The sequence below is a fragment of the Panthera onca genome, chromosome C2 (assembly GCF_046562875.1).
Source record: "Panthera onca isolate mPanOnc1 chromosome C2, mPanOnc1 haplotype 2, whole genome shotgun sequence".
Classification (NCBI taxonomy): Eukaryota; Metazoa; Chordata; class Mammalia; order Carnivora; family Felidae; genus Panthera; species Panthera onca.
Genome location: NC_138347.1, coordinates 74,109,152 through 74,126,217, shown reverse-complemented (window position 1 = coordinate 74,126,217; position 17,066 = coordinate 74,109,152). Strand labels below are relative to the sequence as shown.

Below are 17,066 nucleotides of genomic sequence, written 5' to 3'. Positions count from 1 at the left end.
CCCACAAGCACGGGTTCTTCCACACTCCCAGGGACGCCCCGTGAGCCCACAGCCCGCTTGCATTGCCACTCTGGGTTGGCTCATCCGGATAACTGAGTACTCGCGCTGTTGATGGATACCTCATCCAACGTTTACACCGCTTGGAGTTCACAGCTGCTGCTGTAGACAGAGGGTGCTTGCGGCAGGTGCCTCCAGCCCGCCCATTCTCAGCGACAGCTTGGGCACGTGGGAGCTGCCCGCCTTAAAACTGGCTGTCACTGTCTCTCTGCCCCTTGGCCTTCCCCAGGGCCACTTCCAGAAGTGGGGATGAAGGGAAGCTGGGGGTAGGTGCGGGGCGAGTAAGGGCAGCTCCGGGACCTTCTGGGTGCTTCTCAGGCAGGTCCTTAGGGACTTGAGCCCCGTGGGCAACAGCAGCATCCACAGAACATCCTTGTGTGGTTTGTCCTTCTGTAATGGTGCTGCTTCCTGGGATTCCCTCCCCATCAAACTACATCCAAGTTCTTGCCCCAAGTTCTGCCTTCATGAGCACGCAAACCAAAACCATATTCTTCCTAATGTCCACTTTTCCCGGGCAGCTCAGGGTCATGGCCACCCGCCTCAGCTCATTACCCCCAGCTCTGTGCTGGAGTGATGTGTTGCCTCGGGAGCTCGGGAGGTGCCCTCCGCTAAACAGCCCGGGCTGGTGCTCTTTGGGAGTTTGTGTCTGATTTTTGCCATGTTTCCACCTCTTTCTTTGTTGCAAGTCTCCAGCAGGACCTCCACCCTCCTCCCAGTTTGTGATTTTTGCCTTTAATCTACCACAGTCTGGAAGCCATATGACCAAACTTGATAGATTTGTGTCTGACATAAAAGTGAACGGACTCTGAGTGGAGGAATGTTCCTTTGAGCAACGCACAAGCTTTCATCTAAGGCACTGGAAACTTCTTTTCGCTGCTTGGGAGATGTTTTTATTTTTTTCCTGGTTTGGAGCTCTAACTTGGAGAGTGTAGTAGTTGGGAAGTGAAATTTTGCATGAATGACTCCTCCTATTTCAATTTAAATACGGGATGTGTTTGTGGGCAAACGCAGTGGGTCTAATAATACTTATCGCAAAGGCCCTACGGCTTTTGGCTTGCCATTTATTAGGATATGCTCATCTCATAGATCCAATTTTCAAAACTCTAGGAGACTTCACCAATTCGCCAGCTTCACAGATGTCAAAACAATATCGTACACAAAGAATAGTGGCTGACACACAGATTTGAGAGCAAAAATGAATTCAGTCCAGGGATTGAATACAGATCTCCCCGTCTGGTCTCCAACTCTAAGCCAGAGGCCACTTCTCCTCTCCCGAGAAGTCACATGCCTGCTCTCGTGGGTGGGAAAAGAGACGTGCACATCAGCTGTGGCCCAGGAGTCTAGCTGCCCCCCCCCCGCCCCCCCCGCAAGGCTGAGAGTTTCGACTCTGGCCCGGGCCCTGTTCCCGGGGGACCCACCATCCCCCAGGCCAGGTGGGCAGACCCGGGAGGGCAGGGGCAGAAGGTTGGACCCTCCACACACCCATCTGAAGAGAACATGTGTGCACAAAGCCCCTGGTTACTGTCCCTAATCTTTTCTCTCCCTCCACACCCGACTTCAATCTCTATTCCCATTTACAAAGCCTCTCTGGTAAAGTGGAAATGAGCGGTGCTCTCCCATAGCGAGGGAAGGGAGAGCCACAGGCAGGGACCCAGGACCTCCACCTCCTAAGGGGAAAAGTGCCGGGAAATAATCCAAATCAGTAAAGACTGTGACGGTTCATTTCATGGGTCACCTTGACTGGGCTTGAGAACGTCCAGAGAGCTGGTAAAACATTCCTTCTGGGTGTGTCTTGTGAGGGTGTTTCCAGAAGAGGGGCCGGAATAGAACAAAAGGGTGGAGGAAGGGACAATTATAATCAGATCCTGTAGAGAATTTAAAAATTAAGTGTCCTAACAGCAATCAATTAGAAATAAAAGGTAGTTTAGGATAAAAGAATATTCATTTCCATATGCAAATGCCTCAGTAAGACCTCACTAGAGATCTGATGAAGCAGTCTGCAGCTTTTGCCTACTAGATACTGAGCAAAGGATCAATTTAAGAGAACTTGCTTTCTGTTTGTATTTGTCTTCTTGAAAATACGGGGTAAGCCTCGCCAAGGGGGTAAGATTTTCCAAAATGCTGAACACCTCTGATAAAATTGCAAAGAAAAAGCCGTCTTCCCAGCACGTATATGCTAAGGTGCCGTCCTGGAAAACCAGAAGTGTCCCATCAGGGAGGACAACTTTGTGTCCACCTGTGAAAGGGTCAATGACAGCGGAGACCCCTACAGGATTTCACCCACAGCAGTGCCTGGCAGCCCGCTGGCAAGTCGTGGGCGACGCGTGACCACTCCCTGTCGCGCGGGGCTGTCCCACGGTGCGGGACACGCAGCATCACTGGGGCAAACGAGAACGCCCCAGCGTGTCCGGACGCCACCGGACGCCCCTCGGGCGCGGGCACCGAGCGGCCTGGCCCTTGCCCAGAGTTGCAGGAGACAGACGCCTCGGCAGCTCCGTCCGCCTGCCCGGGAGCGGCCCCCGCGCCACCGAGTCAATGTACCACTCTGTCTCTCGCAGCGGACCGCGCAGCGCCCGCGCCGCTTCGTTAGGCCCCGCGAGGAGAGCCGTTCCTCCAGTGTGCCACAAGGGGGCGCCCTGGGACGCCGAATCGGCCCGTGTTCCGTTCGTGAAATGTGGAAAAGTCTGCAGATGGGGACGTGGAGGCAGGTTGAAAACACAGGGTGGGAAAGAACTTGTTGGGCTTACACTGTGCTAAACTGTCTGATCTTTGGCATTGCTGTCCAGCTTTCCAGCATCCCCGGCAAGTATGCACAGTTTGTCAATGGCTTCTCCGGTCCTCCCAAACAATACAATTTCCACATGCAGACAGCAATTTTAATGGCCTCCCAGAAACACCAGTGGAAACAGGTTGGCCAGTTCTTGCCTCCTGCCACCCCCACCACACTTCTCTAGAAATAATAATAACAGATAGCATTCCTGGGAGCCCACGTGTCATTGCTCTGGCCACCTTACATGAATGCACTTATTTTCTCTTCACCAATAATAGCACTGTGCCGGTGATAAACAGGATGGATGAGGAAACCGAGGCACAGAGAGCTATGGTAACTTGCCCAAGAGTACACTGCGAGCAAGTGGCAGGGAACCACCGAACTGTGGAAGGTTCAAGACATCAGGGCGAGGTGCTTTGGAAGGAGGTGCTTTGGGACGACTTAGCCTTTCCTGTACTCCAGGAAAACAAGGCAGCATGCATCCAGCTTGTTTGTTCAAAATCTACCGGGGGCAGAAGGATGGTGAAATAAAAAAAACACCAACGAGAAAAAAAAAAACCCTATGAAATATTTTTACATTTACAAGCTTTGGGGCTTGTTTCATTCCTGAATTCATCCGGAGCATCACAGGAGGTGGGTCTGACTGCCTCGAGTGTAGCTACAAATGGCTGTGAGACCCAGGACAGGACAAAATCGAGCCCGAGTTTTCAACCTTTGGCTGAATATTAGGGTCCCTGCAGGAACTAAAAATGAAACAGGTACCTGGGTCGGCCCGAGGCCACCTGAATCAGAATCTCTGGAAGTGGGGCCCAGGTACCCGCTGTTGGGGTTTGCTTAACCTCCCCAGGTGATTCTGAGGTTCAATCCACATTGAGAACCAAACTCCTTTGTATAGCTGAGGAAAGGCCCGGAGAGGCTCCATGATGTGCCAGAGGCTGAAGGTTAAGGAAGTGGGGGGAGTCAAGTATCCTGATTTCTATTCCAGAACCCATCAAAAGCTTTACTGCTGCCCCAGACTGGGACGGCTCCACAAGGGGACAGACAGCAGGGCATGAGGACGCTTGGGGGGTGCGGCACACTCGGAGCCTCTTCTCTGCTTCCCCCCGTCTGAGCTGGAGGGAAGCTCACACCTCCTGCTTCCCGGCAAGGTCCTGTGGTCAGTGGTCAGGACTCCTACCACTGCAGACTCAGCCCCGACCTCCCTCTGGCCCTGAGGAGAACCATCCGCTCCCCACCACCTCTGCTCCACTGTTTTCCCAACCTTCATCATGTGGTTGGGTCGCCAGATAAAACACTGGATACCGAGTTAAATTTGGATTCCAGATAAACTACCAGTTGTTCTGTAGTGTAAGTATGTCCCACGCAACATGTATAGGTTTATTTGTTTATTTGCAGAATCCAGCAGTCCTACCCGAAAGAACACGGTGCATCTGGGGTCAGTCACATAGCCAGGAGGGGGAGCAAGCAGCTTGCCCAGACCGCACAGCCCCTGGCCGCCAGCCAGTGCTCTTTCCCCAGCATCATTCAGCACAGACAGAAGTGATTATACTTTAATTGAATAAAGAGTTCTGGTTTGGAGGAAAATATAATTAAGAGAAATGTCCGCTTGATTATTTTGTTCCTTTATCCCTGGCCATCGACGCATGACAGTTTGGACCCTGGGCTGTAGCTCATTCATTGGATGGAGGTTCGTGAAGCACCAGATATGCTAGGTGTGACGATGCTTTACCCAAATAGTGTCACCCCCTGATGGCCGCCAGCAGCCTAACGCAGCCAGGCCTCCAGCCTGGGCTGTGCCAGCAGCCTGGGGCTGGTGTTACACGGCTGTCAGACACCCAGGGCCTCAGCCTTTCTGGGATGGCAGGGTTCCCCAGCCTTGGAGGACCGATTGGGATTATGAAACCAAATGCTTCTGGGAACTGAACCCGGTAAATTTGGGAGAGAGTCTGTTCCTCCGGCAAATCTGCTGAACTCTATCTTCCATCACCTTAGAATCTATTGTGATTTTGATCTGAGCCTCAGGAAGTGTGGGGTTTTTTTAATTTAATTTTTTTTAAGTTTATTTATTTGTGTTGAAAGAGAGAAGGCATGAGAAGCCCCTGAGAAGGGGCAGAGAGAGAGGGAGAGAGAGAAAAAATCCCAAGCAAGCTCTGCACTGTCAGCACAGAGCCCGATGCAGGACTCGATCCCACAAACTGCGAGATCATGACCAGAGCCGAAATCCAGAGTTGGACGCTTAACCGACTGAGACACCCAGGTCCCCCAGGAAGCACGCTTTTTTTTTTTAAATTTTTTTTTAACATTTATTTATTTTTGAGACAGAGAAAGACAGAGCATGAACGGGGGAGGGGCAGAGAGAGAGGGAGACACAGAATCGGAAGCAGGCTCCAGGCTCGGAGCCATCAGCCCAGAGCCTGACGCGGGGCTCAAACTCACGAACCACGAGATCGTGACCTGAGCTGAAGTCGGACGCTCAACCAACTGAGCCACCCAGGCGCCCCGGAAGCACGTTTTTTAAAAGGGCATCCCTGGACATGAAGGAGGAATTCCACTTCCTTGTCTGCAACTGACCTCTTGCTCCTCCCGTCCCCCAAATCTGTTCCTGTCCTTGGTTAATGGTTTCGCTGTCCTCCCCGCCACCCAGGAGAGAAAGCTGGGAGTCACTCCACTCACATGCCCCCTCGTCTGATCTCTCCCACCAGACCTCAAGTGAGTTCCTGGAGGGCCTGCCATACGTCAGATTCATTTCTCCCTCCCCCACCGAGCGGTTCTCTCAGACCCATCTGCACTACACACAGAGAACCAGGTAAGACGCTGCACTGTGGTTCCCTGGGCTGGGAATGGGGGAGGGAGAAATGGCGAGAGGGGTACTCATGGGCATCCACCAACTGGTAGGCCGTGGAGATGAAGGCCGAGCAGAGACTGGAGAACACGCTCAGCCCCTGGCCTTGGCAATCTGCTCCATGGGAATCCGGGAGGAACTGGGGACAGGGGTTTGGTCTACACATGTTTGTGGCTGCATGATTGTACATGGGAAGTATAATATCTCGTCAGGGGGCCAGAAAGACGGGAGCCCGGGATGAAGATTTAGGTCATCATGCATCGGACCCCAGGGACATGCATGAGATTCCCCAGGGAGGCTGACCATCAGGGCAGCAGCATGGAAGAGGTGGCCGGGGGGCTGAAGAGTGGCCAGGGCTATAAGCAAACCAGAGAAGCACTGCGGTGAACGAGTGGCCCACGGCGTCAGATGCCATCAGAAAGCTAAGAACCGAAGCACCTCCGTGCCAGGCCACCCAGTTCATGCCCCCTCCTCCCTTCCTCCTCAAGGAGCAGCCCCGTTTTCTGCTGGACGTGAGGGGCAGCGGGCTTGGTGTGGGGAGAGCCAGACAGCTCGTGTCTGCTCTCCTGAGGCACCATTCATCCTGGTTTCTCCCGGCCATGCTGCCAGAGGTGGCCCCTAATGACACAAGTGCCCCGCACAGCAGTCACACCTCTGCCCCTAAACCTTCCGGTCACTCCCGCTTCTATCACCTCCTTTGTTTTCCTCAGTGTCGATGAAAAACAAATTTCCAGGGAGAGAGATGGAAAGGGACATCTGGCCTTTGGACATCTGGATGTCCAAAGAGGGTAGCTTCCATGCTGTGGACGTGGACTGGAGGTTCCGGAACCTCAGGGCAGGATGAGAGTGAGATGGGTATTAGAGGATCAAGAAACACCAGGGAGAATGTTCTTTTATTCTCCAGACCGTGGTGCAGCTTTAACGGCTGCTTTGCAAAGCTTGAGGAAGGCCGAGGCAGGTCTCGGTAGGTCGCTCAGCCTCTGACCTGGGGTGGTAATCATGGAAGAGGAGGAGGAGGACGAGGGGACCCTGGCTGGTGGAGCTGGCCGCGTGGCCTCCTCTCCCTTGGAGATGTAGCTCCGTCCCTCTGAAAAAGCAAAGGACCAGCTCCCCCTCCGCCCCCACTTCCCGCCTGGTCAGGCCCCGGGAGTCATCCATGCAGGCTCCCGGCTCGGTGACCCTATACTTAGTCTCCCCCGGGCCGAGCCTCGATAGACACAGTGAGCCTCACGGAGCCGCAGCTCGACCTCAGGTCCCACTCCTGACTGGCATTGTGGGTCAGTCCCGGGGAGCCCGACCCCTGCCTCGGGGACAGCTGGATGTTCAGCCAGCGACACCGGGTCTCGTCGCAAGCGAGCACCACGGTGCCCTCGGGGTTGCTGTAGGTGCACCGGCTCCCGGCTGCCCTCTCCTCCGCTACCAGATCCCAGCTTTCCCCGGGCTCCCTGTCCTCCATCCTCGGGGCCTGGATGCCCAAGCGGTCCCGGGTGACGGGACACACCAGCTGTTCCTCCTTTAGGGCGGGCAACACCTGGCCCTTCAGGTAGGCGGGGCCAGCACAGTAGGTCTGGATGTTGAAGAGCCGGTCGCTGTACTGGTTCAGCCAGCTGAAGAGGTAAGCCAGGTGGCAGTCGCACTGCCAGGGGTTGCCGTGCAGGGCCAGGTTGAACAGGTTGTAGTTGGTGTCAAAGATGCCCTCGGGGAGCGTGGTCAGCAGGTTCCTGGAGAGACTGAGCAGCTCAAGCTTGGACAGGTTCTGGAAGACGGCTGGGTGCAAGGCTGTCAGGTTGTTGCTGCCCAGGTAGAGCTTGACCAGCCCCTCCAGGTCTCTGAAGACGCCGGTGGGGAGAAAGGCGATGGCGTTGTGCGAGAGCGTGAGGGAACCGAGGCTGGACAGGTTGGCAAAGGTGCCCTCGCCGACAGCCTCCAGCTGGTTGTAGGACAGAGACAGGCTGACCAGGGCGGGGGTGTGAGCGAAGAGGCCGGCGGGCAGCGTCCGCAGCGCGTTCCCCTGCAAGTTCAGGAAGGTCAGGTGGCCCAGGGAGGAGAAGACGGAGCCGGGCAGGTGCCTGATGGTGTTGTGCTGCAGCCACAGCTTCTCCAGACGGAACAGCCCCGAAAACACCGTGGGCGGCAGCTCGGAGATGGAGTTGCCGTCCAGGAAGAGCTCCTGGAGGCAGCCCAGTTTGCCAAACACGCCCTGGGGCAGTCTGGAGAGCGCGTTGCTGCTGAGCCTCAGGGTCTGCAGGCTGCCGAGGGGGTCGAACAGCTCCTCGGGCAGCCGGGCCAGCAGGTTCTGAGCAAGGTTGAGGGTCTTCAGACAGGCCAGGGGCCAGAAGAGCCTCCCGGGCAGGCTCTGGAGCCGGTTGCCTTGCAGCTGGAGAGACTCCAGGGCGCCCATTTGGTGGAAGAGGCCATCGGGCAGGGCCTCCAGCATGTTGAAGTTGAGGGTGAACTTGCCCAGCGAGGTCAGGTTGGAGAAGGTGTCGGTGCTGAGGTTGGAGAAGACGCTGCCAGTGATCTCCAGGTCCTGGAGCCTGGGCAGCCCCCCAAAGGCGTCCGGCCCCAAGTGGCGGAGCTGCGTGTTGAGGAAGACCACCTTGGTCAGGTTGGGGCTGCCGCTGAAGGCCCCAGCTCCCACCGTGGCGAACGAGGTCTCTACGAAAATGACGTCTGTGGCGTGTGGTGGGAGGTCTGGCGGGATGGCAGCCAGCCCCTCATCGGAGCAGAACACCTCCCCGATGAAACAGTCACACCCCTCCGGGCAGGGCTGGGCGTGCCTGGCCAGGAGCAGGAGGCAGGCCCAGGGTAGCCAGGCTCTGGGCAGCATCTCCTGACCCCAATGGGAAGAGAAAACAGAAGTGACACCTTAAGGGCAGTGCAGCATGGTGGCCAGCGCACCGCTGGGTCAGCCAGAAGACCCGGGGGGGTGGGGGGAAGGGACGGGGATCAGCTGTCAGGGAGGCCACCCGTTGGGGCAGCCGTTTGTGTTTTCAGTGGTTGTTCCCATACTGCCTCTGGCAGCCTCGTGAGGTCAGCAGGACCAGCATTCTGACCTCCTGACAATGCGGGTGTCATGTGGCCTGTGCCCAGTCACCCTGCAGGTTAGTGGCAAGACAGCGACCCAGGCCTCTGGGACTTCCCATGCTCTTTCCAGATGAGAGAAAGGGCGGAAATGGGATAAAAAGGCATGAAAGACAGGGTGTAAGGAGAGCATGGGTATTTTTGCCCATGGAATTTTTTAAGGTCATGGGCCAAATATGGGCAGATTATTAGTGAGTTGGAAATCTTTAAACCGTAACTCTTCCTGAGCTTTCAGACCTCAGCACATTTCGGACCCTAATTATGAGGAGATTTCACCGTCTGCTCCTGTGCATCCGCTGAAGGTGAGAGTAGCAGAAGGGACAAGACAGGTTCTTACCTCAAATGATCCCTGCTCCTCACTACGGCTGCCCAGTGCTCTCCTGCCCACCTGCCTGTACCCCCCACCTCGGAGCCCCTGGAACTCTCCAACATTGTGTGGACAAAGAGGGTCCCAGCTGCAGGGATTCCACAGACCAGTAAGTTTCTGTTTTCAAGGGAAGAGGACTGAGTTTTTAGTTAACTAAAAAAAAATTTTTAATGCCAGCATCCAACCACAGGATTGGATTGGCGCTGCGGGTCATAAGTGTGTTTTAGGGTTCAGTCTGTTTTGTATGTGAACTATCAGCCAACATGTAAACATGGAGGAATCTCACATTAAAAGTCCAGATTTCAGGGGGCCCCTGGGTGGCTCAGTCGGTTAAGCATCTGACTTCAGTCCGGGTCGTGATCTCGCAGTTCGTGGGTTTGAGCCCCGCGTCAGGCTCTGTGCTGACAGCTCAGAGCCTGGAGCCTGCTTCAGGTTCTGTGTCTCCCTCTCTCTCTCTGCCCCTCCCCTGCTCACGCTCTTTCTCTCCTTCAAAAATAAATAAACATTAAAAAAGATTTTTTTTTAAAGTCCAGATTTCAGGATGATTTAGGGGCTGTGGGCTCACATTCCCACATGACAAGACCAACTGGGGCTTTGTTGCCCCATTAGGGGGTGTGCAACCCGCCCCCCCTCCAGGTTGCTAAGCCCCCCACCCATCGTTTCCATGGCTTGTAGTGGCCCCAGCTCCGTGAGTTTGAATACAAGCTCCATCACATTCTAGCTGTGGGACCGTGGGCGTCTTACTTCATCTGTAGCGCCTACCATGTCAGGGGAATTGCGAGAACTCAATCAGAACAAATAAGCAAAATTTTAGGCCAGTGTCTAACATGGAATGAGAAATTAATAAAGTATGTTATGGTTCAAGGTTACAAGCCACCTTGCATCATTACTCATCATTACATCATTACTCTTTTAAACACCAAAAGAGTGGGAAGAGCAGAATGCCCTTTAGACAGAATACATTTGACTTTACCAAAAAAGACAGAAAAGAAGTTAGGAAGGGAGAGAGGAAGGAAGAAAAGAGACAAGGGAGAAGGAAGAAATACAGAAACAACCTGTCCCCAGTAAGCGCTCACAATTGGCTTGGTTTTGGAGAATCTGGACCCCAACGGCCTCTTTGCTGGCTGCTTCTCTGCTGCCCTCTGCTGGCTGCCTCTTCCATCCCAAGATTCCACTTCTGGCCAAAGGGCTCCGTTTGCAAACACAGTGTTTACAAAAGCCCCCTATACCCTCCCCCCATTCAGACACTCAATAACTCAGTTTTTCCAGGAACTTTTCTGCCGAATCAATAGAGAAGGGACCATTTGTCCCACAGAAAGTGCATACCTCCCTTGAAGCTCCTCTGATGCTTGCATAGACACTGAGTTGGCCACAGGAGGTGGCCGGGAAGGACACATAGTAACTGCGCCTGCCTGCCACTCAGGCACAGGCGGGAAAGTAACAAGCGTCAGACGAGTGTGTGCCCCCTGGTGCTACAAGGCTTAGACCAGCGGTTACAGAGTTCAGCTTGAGCACAAGACTTTATTCTCTTGAGGTCGTACGTATAGGATATGGATAAGAAGCAGAGGTTCTGGAGAAGGATGAGGCAGCCACTGCCCCACCCCCACCCAGGCTGCCCCTAGGGATCCTGACAGAAGACTTCATTGAGCCCAGGAATGAGGTGCTTAGTGGTTGCTTCTCCATCTTGACAGCTAGCTGGGCCCTCCAGAACGGTGGCCTTTCATGGCTGTCCTTTTTTGTGAGATGAGGCTGCTCATCTCTGTGCTCAGCGTCCAGCACGGTGCTGACTTACTGTGGACTTGGTTAGGGTTTGTGGCCCCAAACGCTTCATCGCTGCTATGAGCAGCGTGGGAGGTAGATTTGCCCTTCCCTAGCATGGTTCAAGCCCAAGTGAATGACCATCAGCCAGGCCGTGAGAGCAGACTCGAAAGCTTCCCCTCCAGAGAGTAAGAGAGGAGAACAATTTTTATGTTAAACGTGCCATAATGCATAAAAACGCATACTGCGCCAGTATCCTTCCTTGCAAACCCCTTTAGTCTTTGGTTCTCAAAGGCAGTTTCCAGAAAGACTTCCACTAGTATGGACATGAAGGCCCTGGAGTGAATATATACAAGGGACCTCACGTGCTGTCTGTCCCCAGATCCCTAAGGGCATGCACTTCCGTGACATAATCAGCATAGTGAAAATGGACCTGGGAAGGCAGCCCACACGAGCCGTGGCCCCTGGGTACCTGAAGCATGATTTCAAATGTGGGCACCGGGGGGCCTGGGGGGCTCAGTCAGTTACGTACCCAAGTGTTGATTTCGGCTCAGGTCATGATCTCGTGGTCATGAGATCCAGCCCAGCATCAGGCTCTATGCTGGGCATGGAGCCTGTCTGAGATTCTCTCTCCCTCTGCCCTTCATCTGCTTTCACGCACACTCTCTCCCCTCCCTTTCTAAAAAATAAAAAATAATAATAAAATATAAAATAAAATAAAATAAAATAAAATAAAATAAAATAAAATAGGGGCATAGCCTCCGGATGGCTATGTCCCTATGGTTTTGCAAACTTCTCACCCCTTGGAGGTGTCATGGTGGGAAGAGGGCCAGAACAGGGCCTCTGAAGTTCAGGAAAGAAAGAGCCCCGGTCTGGGGGGGTTGGAGGAAGCAGGGGACAGCACTCACAGTGAAGGTGTGGAACACTGACCACTTCCAAATGATCCACTCTCAGCCCGAGACTCATTGTCACCACTCTAGAATGGCTAAGAGTTTGTGCTCTGGAGTCAGACAGCATGGGTTCAAATCCTGTCTCCATCCCTCATTAGCTGTGTGGCCTTGGCTGAATTACTTAACCTCTCTGTGCTTCAAGGTCCTAATCTTCAAACCAGCAAGCTTCAATACTACCTTCCTCATGGAGTTGTTCTGAGGATTGAATGAGAAAATGTGTTGAAAGCTACAAACCCAGAGCCCTGCCCACAGTGAGTGTTCAGCAACAGAGCGTTAATGACCCTGATTATTCTGAGTTCAGGCCAGTCCCAGCTTTGTTCTGAAGTGGTCACAGAAGTTAGCTATGGAAAACCTGATGAGATCGTCCAACCACCCCATTTATGGACCAGCGAGATGCCTTTCTGTAGCACTTTTTCTGGCTCTTTCCTCCCAGCCAAGGGAAACATGTAATTGCTTTGTCTTTGGTTTAGAAGAGCACAGATTTTGATGGCTCTGGCTAGGATGCCCTGGACTTGGGCCCCTTCCTCAACTGCCCTTAAGAGCAGGTCACCGGGGGCTCTGGAGATGGGAAGTGCCCCTGCCTAGGCACCATGGAGCCTGGTACCAGAAGGGACTGTGGGGCGGCAGCCAGAAGATTCCTGCTTCTCATCCGAGAAACCACCTCTGCATTGATGCAGAGACCAGCCAATGCCCACAAAAACTGTTCCATGCCCTTAGCAAGCCAAGGAAGTCTGGCTTTGGTGGGGGCAGGGAGGGCGGTTCACTGCTCGCAGATGAACTTTTTCCTCTTCTCAAGTTGCTTTTGGGTTGATACATTTCTGTGTGTGCCACAACCCAGTCTCTCATCCACCACAAAGCCAACCCTCACTCCTTCCAGAGGGTGATGGGAGCCCAGAGCCCCAGCCCCAAACCTCCAGCGGCTGCTGCTATACTCAGAGATGTCGACACTGGTGTCTGCATGGCCAACAGGGCTGCCTTCTGCCTCTTGGGCCCCAGGGCATCCGAGAGCAGCAAGAGGGGCTTCAGAGGTTGGAGCCACTGACTGCTTCATCCCAGTCCCCGGGGAACGCCTGCCACTGCCTGGATCCCAGCCTCCTTTTCTGGGCTCCTGCCTCCACCCCAGCCAGCCGGCCCTCCCCACCCTGCTGCCCACTGTGTCCCAGGCAGGGGAGTAGCCCCTCGGGGACAGTTTCGGCACTCGTAAATTGAGAACAGTCACGATAGTAACACTACTACCTAAATTAAGGCTTTGTTACAGTTAGTGCGGTAATCACGTAAGAGAACTGGTAATGACGTAAGGTAAGTGACATGGTGATATAAGAAATATACATTTGTGGTTCGAGCCCTGGGTCGGCCTCTGTGCTGACAGCTCTGAACCTGGAGCCTGCTTCAGATGCCGTGTCTCTGTCTCTCTCTGCCCCTTCCCCACTTGTGTTCTTTCTTTCTCTCTCTCTCTCTCAAAAAAAAAAAAATACACATAAAAAATTGGGGGCACCTGGGTGGCTCAGTCAGTTGAGCGTCTGACTTCAGCTCAGGTCATGATCTCATGGGTTTGTGAGTTCAAGCCCTGTGTCAGGCTCTGTGCTAACAACTCAGAGCCTGGAGCCTGCTTCGGATTCCGTGTCTCCCTCTCTCTCTCTCTGCCCCTGCCCTACTCTCACTCTGTCTCTCTCTCTCTCTGTCTCTCAAAAATAAATAAAAATTAAAAAACAAAAAAGAAATATACATTTGCTCTCTTTATCCTGGTTCTTGACACAGCTCCAAAAACCCTTGAAGCTTCCTGAGAGATAATAGGGGGCTTCTTTTGTTATTCAGAATCAGCGCCTTTCAACCCACATCTTTATGTCAATGAAGTGACTCTCCGTGGGCCCCTAGATAAAGTTCAGATTGTGTACCAAGTATTTGCTTGGGTAATCTTTGAAAAATAGAACTGTGGGTGATTTTACTTTTTTCCTTTTGCTTTATCATATATGTTTTACATTCTAAAAATATAACAAACCAGTGGCTTTTGATATAAGGTCAAAAGTTATTATAAAAATTCAGGTCATCCTGTAAAACACACAGCACAGTTCCAAACACATAATGGGCTCCCTTGATTTCTCTCCCTCCTTGCAATTACACTGCAAAAGCCTGGAAGAGCCCGTCTCCCAGCTGCCATGGTGTTCTTGAAGATAGCCAGCCTTGTGAAATCAGACAAGTTGTGAACTGAGCACGGGGTTTCCTCGAACGCTTTCCACAGGGTGCCACCTCTAGCTTCTGCTTCTACAGCCCTTTTCATTTTAGAATGCCCCCAAGACTCCCCATCCTGCCTGCACCCCCCAGCCCGTGCAAGTCACACCTCCTACAGGAAGCCCTCCTTGACTGCATCTCCTGGGGATCCCACAGGCCATTCCCGTCCTCAGTGGAACGCTTGGGTTCCTCTGCTCTAAATTCTGATCACTTGCAGCCATCTGACTGTGAGCCTCAGGGGGCTGGGCTTCTGTCCTCTCCAGCGGGTCCAACCTGACGGAGCGTCCCCAGCACCGAGCTGAGCCCGGGCGAGGTGCTGTGTGCTGAATTGAACCACAGGTGTCTGTGGCTTGTGGCACCCTGTACATCACGCCTTATGTTCCTTCTGCTTAGTGGAGTCGGGGGGCACTTGAGCTCTGCCGGGGCTGTGACCTGGGTTCAAATTCTGACACTGCTACCTACAAGCTGTGTGGGCTTGGCCAGGTCATCCAGCCTCCATTTTCCCCTGCATGATTATAACCCCGTCCCTCAGGGTTAAAATTAGTATTCGATGCGTAAGTTAGATAGTAAATATAAAGCATTTAACACAGTACCTGGGCAACAGTAAATGTTCAATAAAAGGTAGCTACGTACGTATTTTATTCCTAGAGGGACTATAGACTTTATCAACTAAGCCAGGACTAAAACAGGAGCTAAGGATAATTATGCCAGGGTGACATTAACAAGGCATAAGCGAGGCTGGAACCAGACAAACCTGGGCATGTGGTTGTCTGCTTATCCCCACGGTTCACTATGTGCCCCCAGAGCACAGGGACTGGGTCACCTTGATCTCAGGAAAGCCTTGCCTCAGGCCAGCACCTGACCACCCAGCTGAGCACTTCAGGGGCTTCTCCTCCCATGGGCACGGATAGTGCAGCCTGCCTGGAGTTGGGGACATGCTCTGAAACCTGGGAGAGTGGCCTTCCCCTCTCGTGCCCCACAGCCGGGACTGAGGCCAGATTCCTCCCATGTTCCCACAGACCCCAGGAGACCTACCGTGAGGGGCTGAGCAGGTGCACACTGGCCGCCCTGGCTCTTCCGGTGGAGCAGAAGGGTCTGGTGTGGTCTGTGATCAGTATGAACCCAGCAGTGCCAGCACGGATCAAAGTTCCAGGCAGTGGTTCCTCCCCTCACGTGGCCTAAGTGTTCCCGGAATGTCACCAGGGTCACAGGACAGGAGAATAGAATCTGGCACAAGGCCTCTAAAGATTACAAAATAACCCTGAACTGTTTCCATGGACAGATCCACACTGAGGCCAAAATCTGGCTAAGATCCCAGGCCTGGCACCTGCAGGAGGACCCCAGGGCATCCACTAGGCCCTAGAAAGTTTCCAATAGGCCTATCCCGAGGTGAGGACTAGGACTGGGGGTCCACGCCTACATCCTCTCCTGGTGAAGGGCCAGGCCAGTGCTGGGAGCCTGACCTCAGCCAAACAGCCAGCCACAGACATCTGCTGGGCTATCAATGACAGGAGACACTCTAAGAGGGCTGTGGGCTGGTTCCTTGGTTTGTCTGTTTCATACACCAACTTTCTAAAGCCTTTCTGGGTTAAAAAGGGAGAAGATAGAAGGCGGTGGATTGGGGCCCAATATGGAGAGGCATGCTTTCACCACAGGGCTAGCCAAGGATGAAAGACATTGCCTTGGGAGGCAGTGGTTTTCCTGTTTAGAAAGGTTCATCCAGGGGCTACAGAATGAGGCAAACTGTGTGTGGGAGGAGGGGGAGGAGGGGGGAGGGGGGAGGGGGCGGGAGGGGGGTGGGGGGTGTATATGAGCATATATATGTTTTTTTATTTTTTTAATGTTTATTTATTTTTAAAGGAGAGAGATGGAACATGAGCAGGGGAGGGGCAGAGAGAGAGGGAGACACAGAATCCGAAACAGACTCCAGGCTCTGAGCTGTCAGCACAGAGACCGATGCGGGGCTCGAACTCATGAACTGTGAGATCACGACCTGAGCCGAAGTCGGACGCTTAACCGACTGAGTCACCCAGGCGCCCCAAGCATGTATATGTTTTAAGGGATGCAGGGTGAAGGCATGACCCAGATAAGCAATCTCAGATGATTTTCAATGTCCAGTCTACCATTCAAAGCAGACTGTTGACTTTAAAATTCGTTGCATGGTATTAATATCTATCTCACTCCTTTTCAAATATTAACTAATATTTCATCAGCCAAACCACAAAGGTCTGATAAAATGTAGCAAGAAAACATTTTTCAATAGAGACATATTACAAATCCACACTTTGGCAGAGGAAAATGGGAGCGTGTCAGAGGGGAGAAAACCTGTGGACCTCCATAGCTCCCACCCTTCATAGCACCCGCCCTCCAAAGCACCCCCTCTCCATAGCTCCCACCCTCCAAGTCACCCGCCCTTCATAGCACCCACCTTCGTAGCACCCAGGCTGACAGAGGCAAGATGGCACATTGGAAGAATGGCCAGAGGCCAAGGGGTGAATGAAGGGGAGACACCTCTGGAGAAGACTCACAGCCAGGCTAGGGGAACAGTCCAATCTGCCCTGTGCTCTGAATAGGTTCTTATCACACTGACACTCATCTGCAGAAAGAGAGTTTGTCTATTTGTCAATATCATGGTGAACAAGAGAAATTGGGTATCAGTGGATCCGGGTTTGAATCCTGGCTCTTCACCTAATTAACCAGACTTCACACAAGTTATTTTATCTCTATAAGTCTTTGCATTCCCATCTGTGCAATGGGTGTGGTAGAGGGCTGATGTGTGTGTGTGAAGGGGAGATTTGCATTAGGAACTCTAGGGACCTTCTGGGAAATTGGATAAAGACTCTAACCCCTTTTTCCATTACCCAGAACTCCAGAAACTTGTCTAAGAGGCCAGGTCCAGTGGTGAAGGAAGGACAACAAGCGTTGCCCCAACCATTGAAGCACAACAAGCACACTATTGACCCCCATTCAGGTCCAGCTTCCTGGGACAAGCGTACACCTGGCAGAAGG

The 17,066-nt window shown here is 53.1% G+C and overlaps 1 protein-coding gene across 2 annotated transcripts; it reads right to left on the bottom strand.

The window, feature by feature from the left end:
• Positions 1-5,294: 5,294 nt before the first annotated feature.
• CPN2 (carboxypeptidase N subunit 2) lies at positions 5,295-15,220 on the bottom strand. 2 transcript variants are annotated; one of them, XM_060639555.3, is made up of 2 exons: positions 15,093-15,220; positions 5,295-8,502 (listed from the first exon to the last, which is right to left on the bottom strand). In XM_060639555.3, exon 2 carries the CDS (start codon positions 8,497-8,499, stop codon positions 6,856-6,858), a length of 1,644 nt encoding a protein of 547 aa, XP_060495538.1. In that variant the 5' UTR covers positions 8,500-8,502; positions 15,093-15,220; the 3' UTR covers positions 5,295-6,855. The 2 variants fall into 2 exon arrangements, with proteins under 2 accessions (XP_060495538.1, XP_060495539.1); XM_060639556.3 differs by having other exon boundaries at positions 5,295-8,499.
• Positions 15,221-17,066: the final 1,846 nt, after the last annotated feature.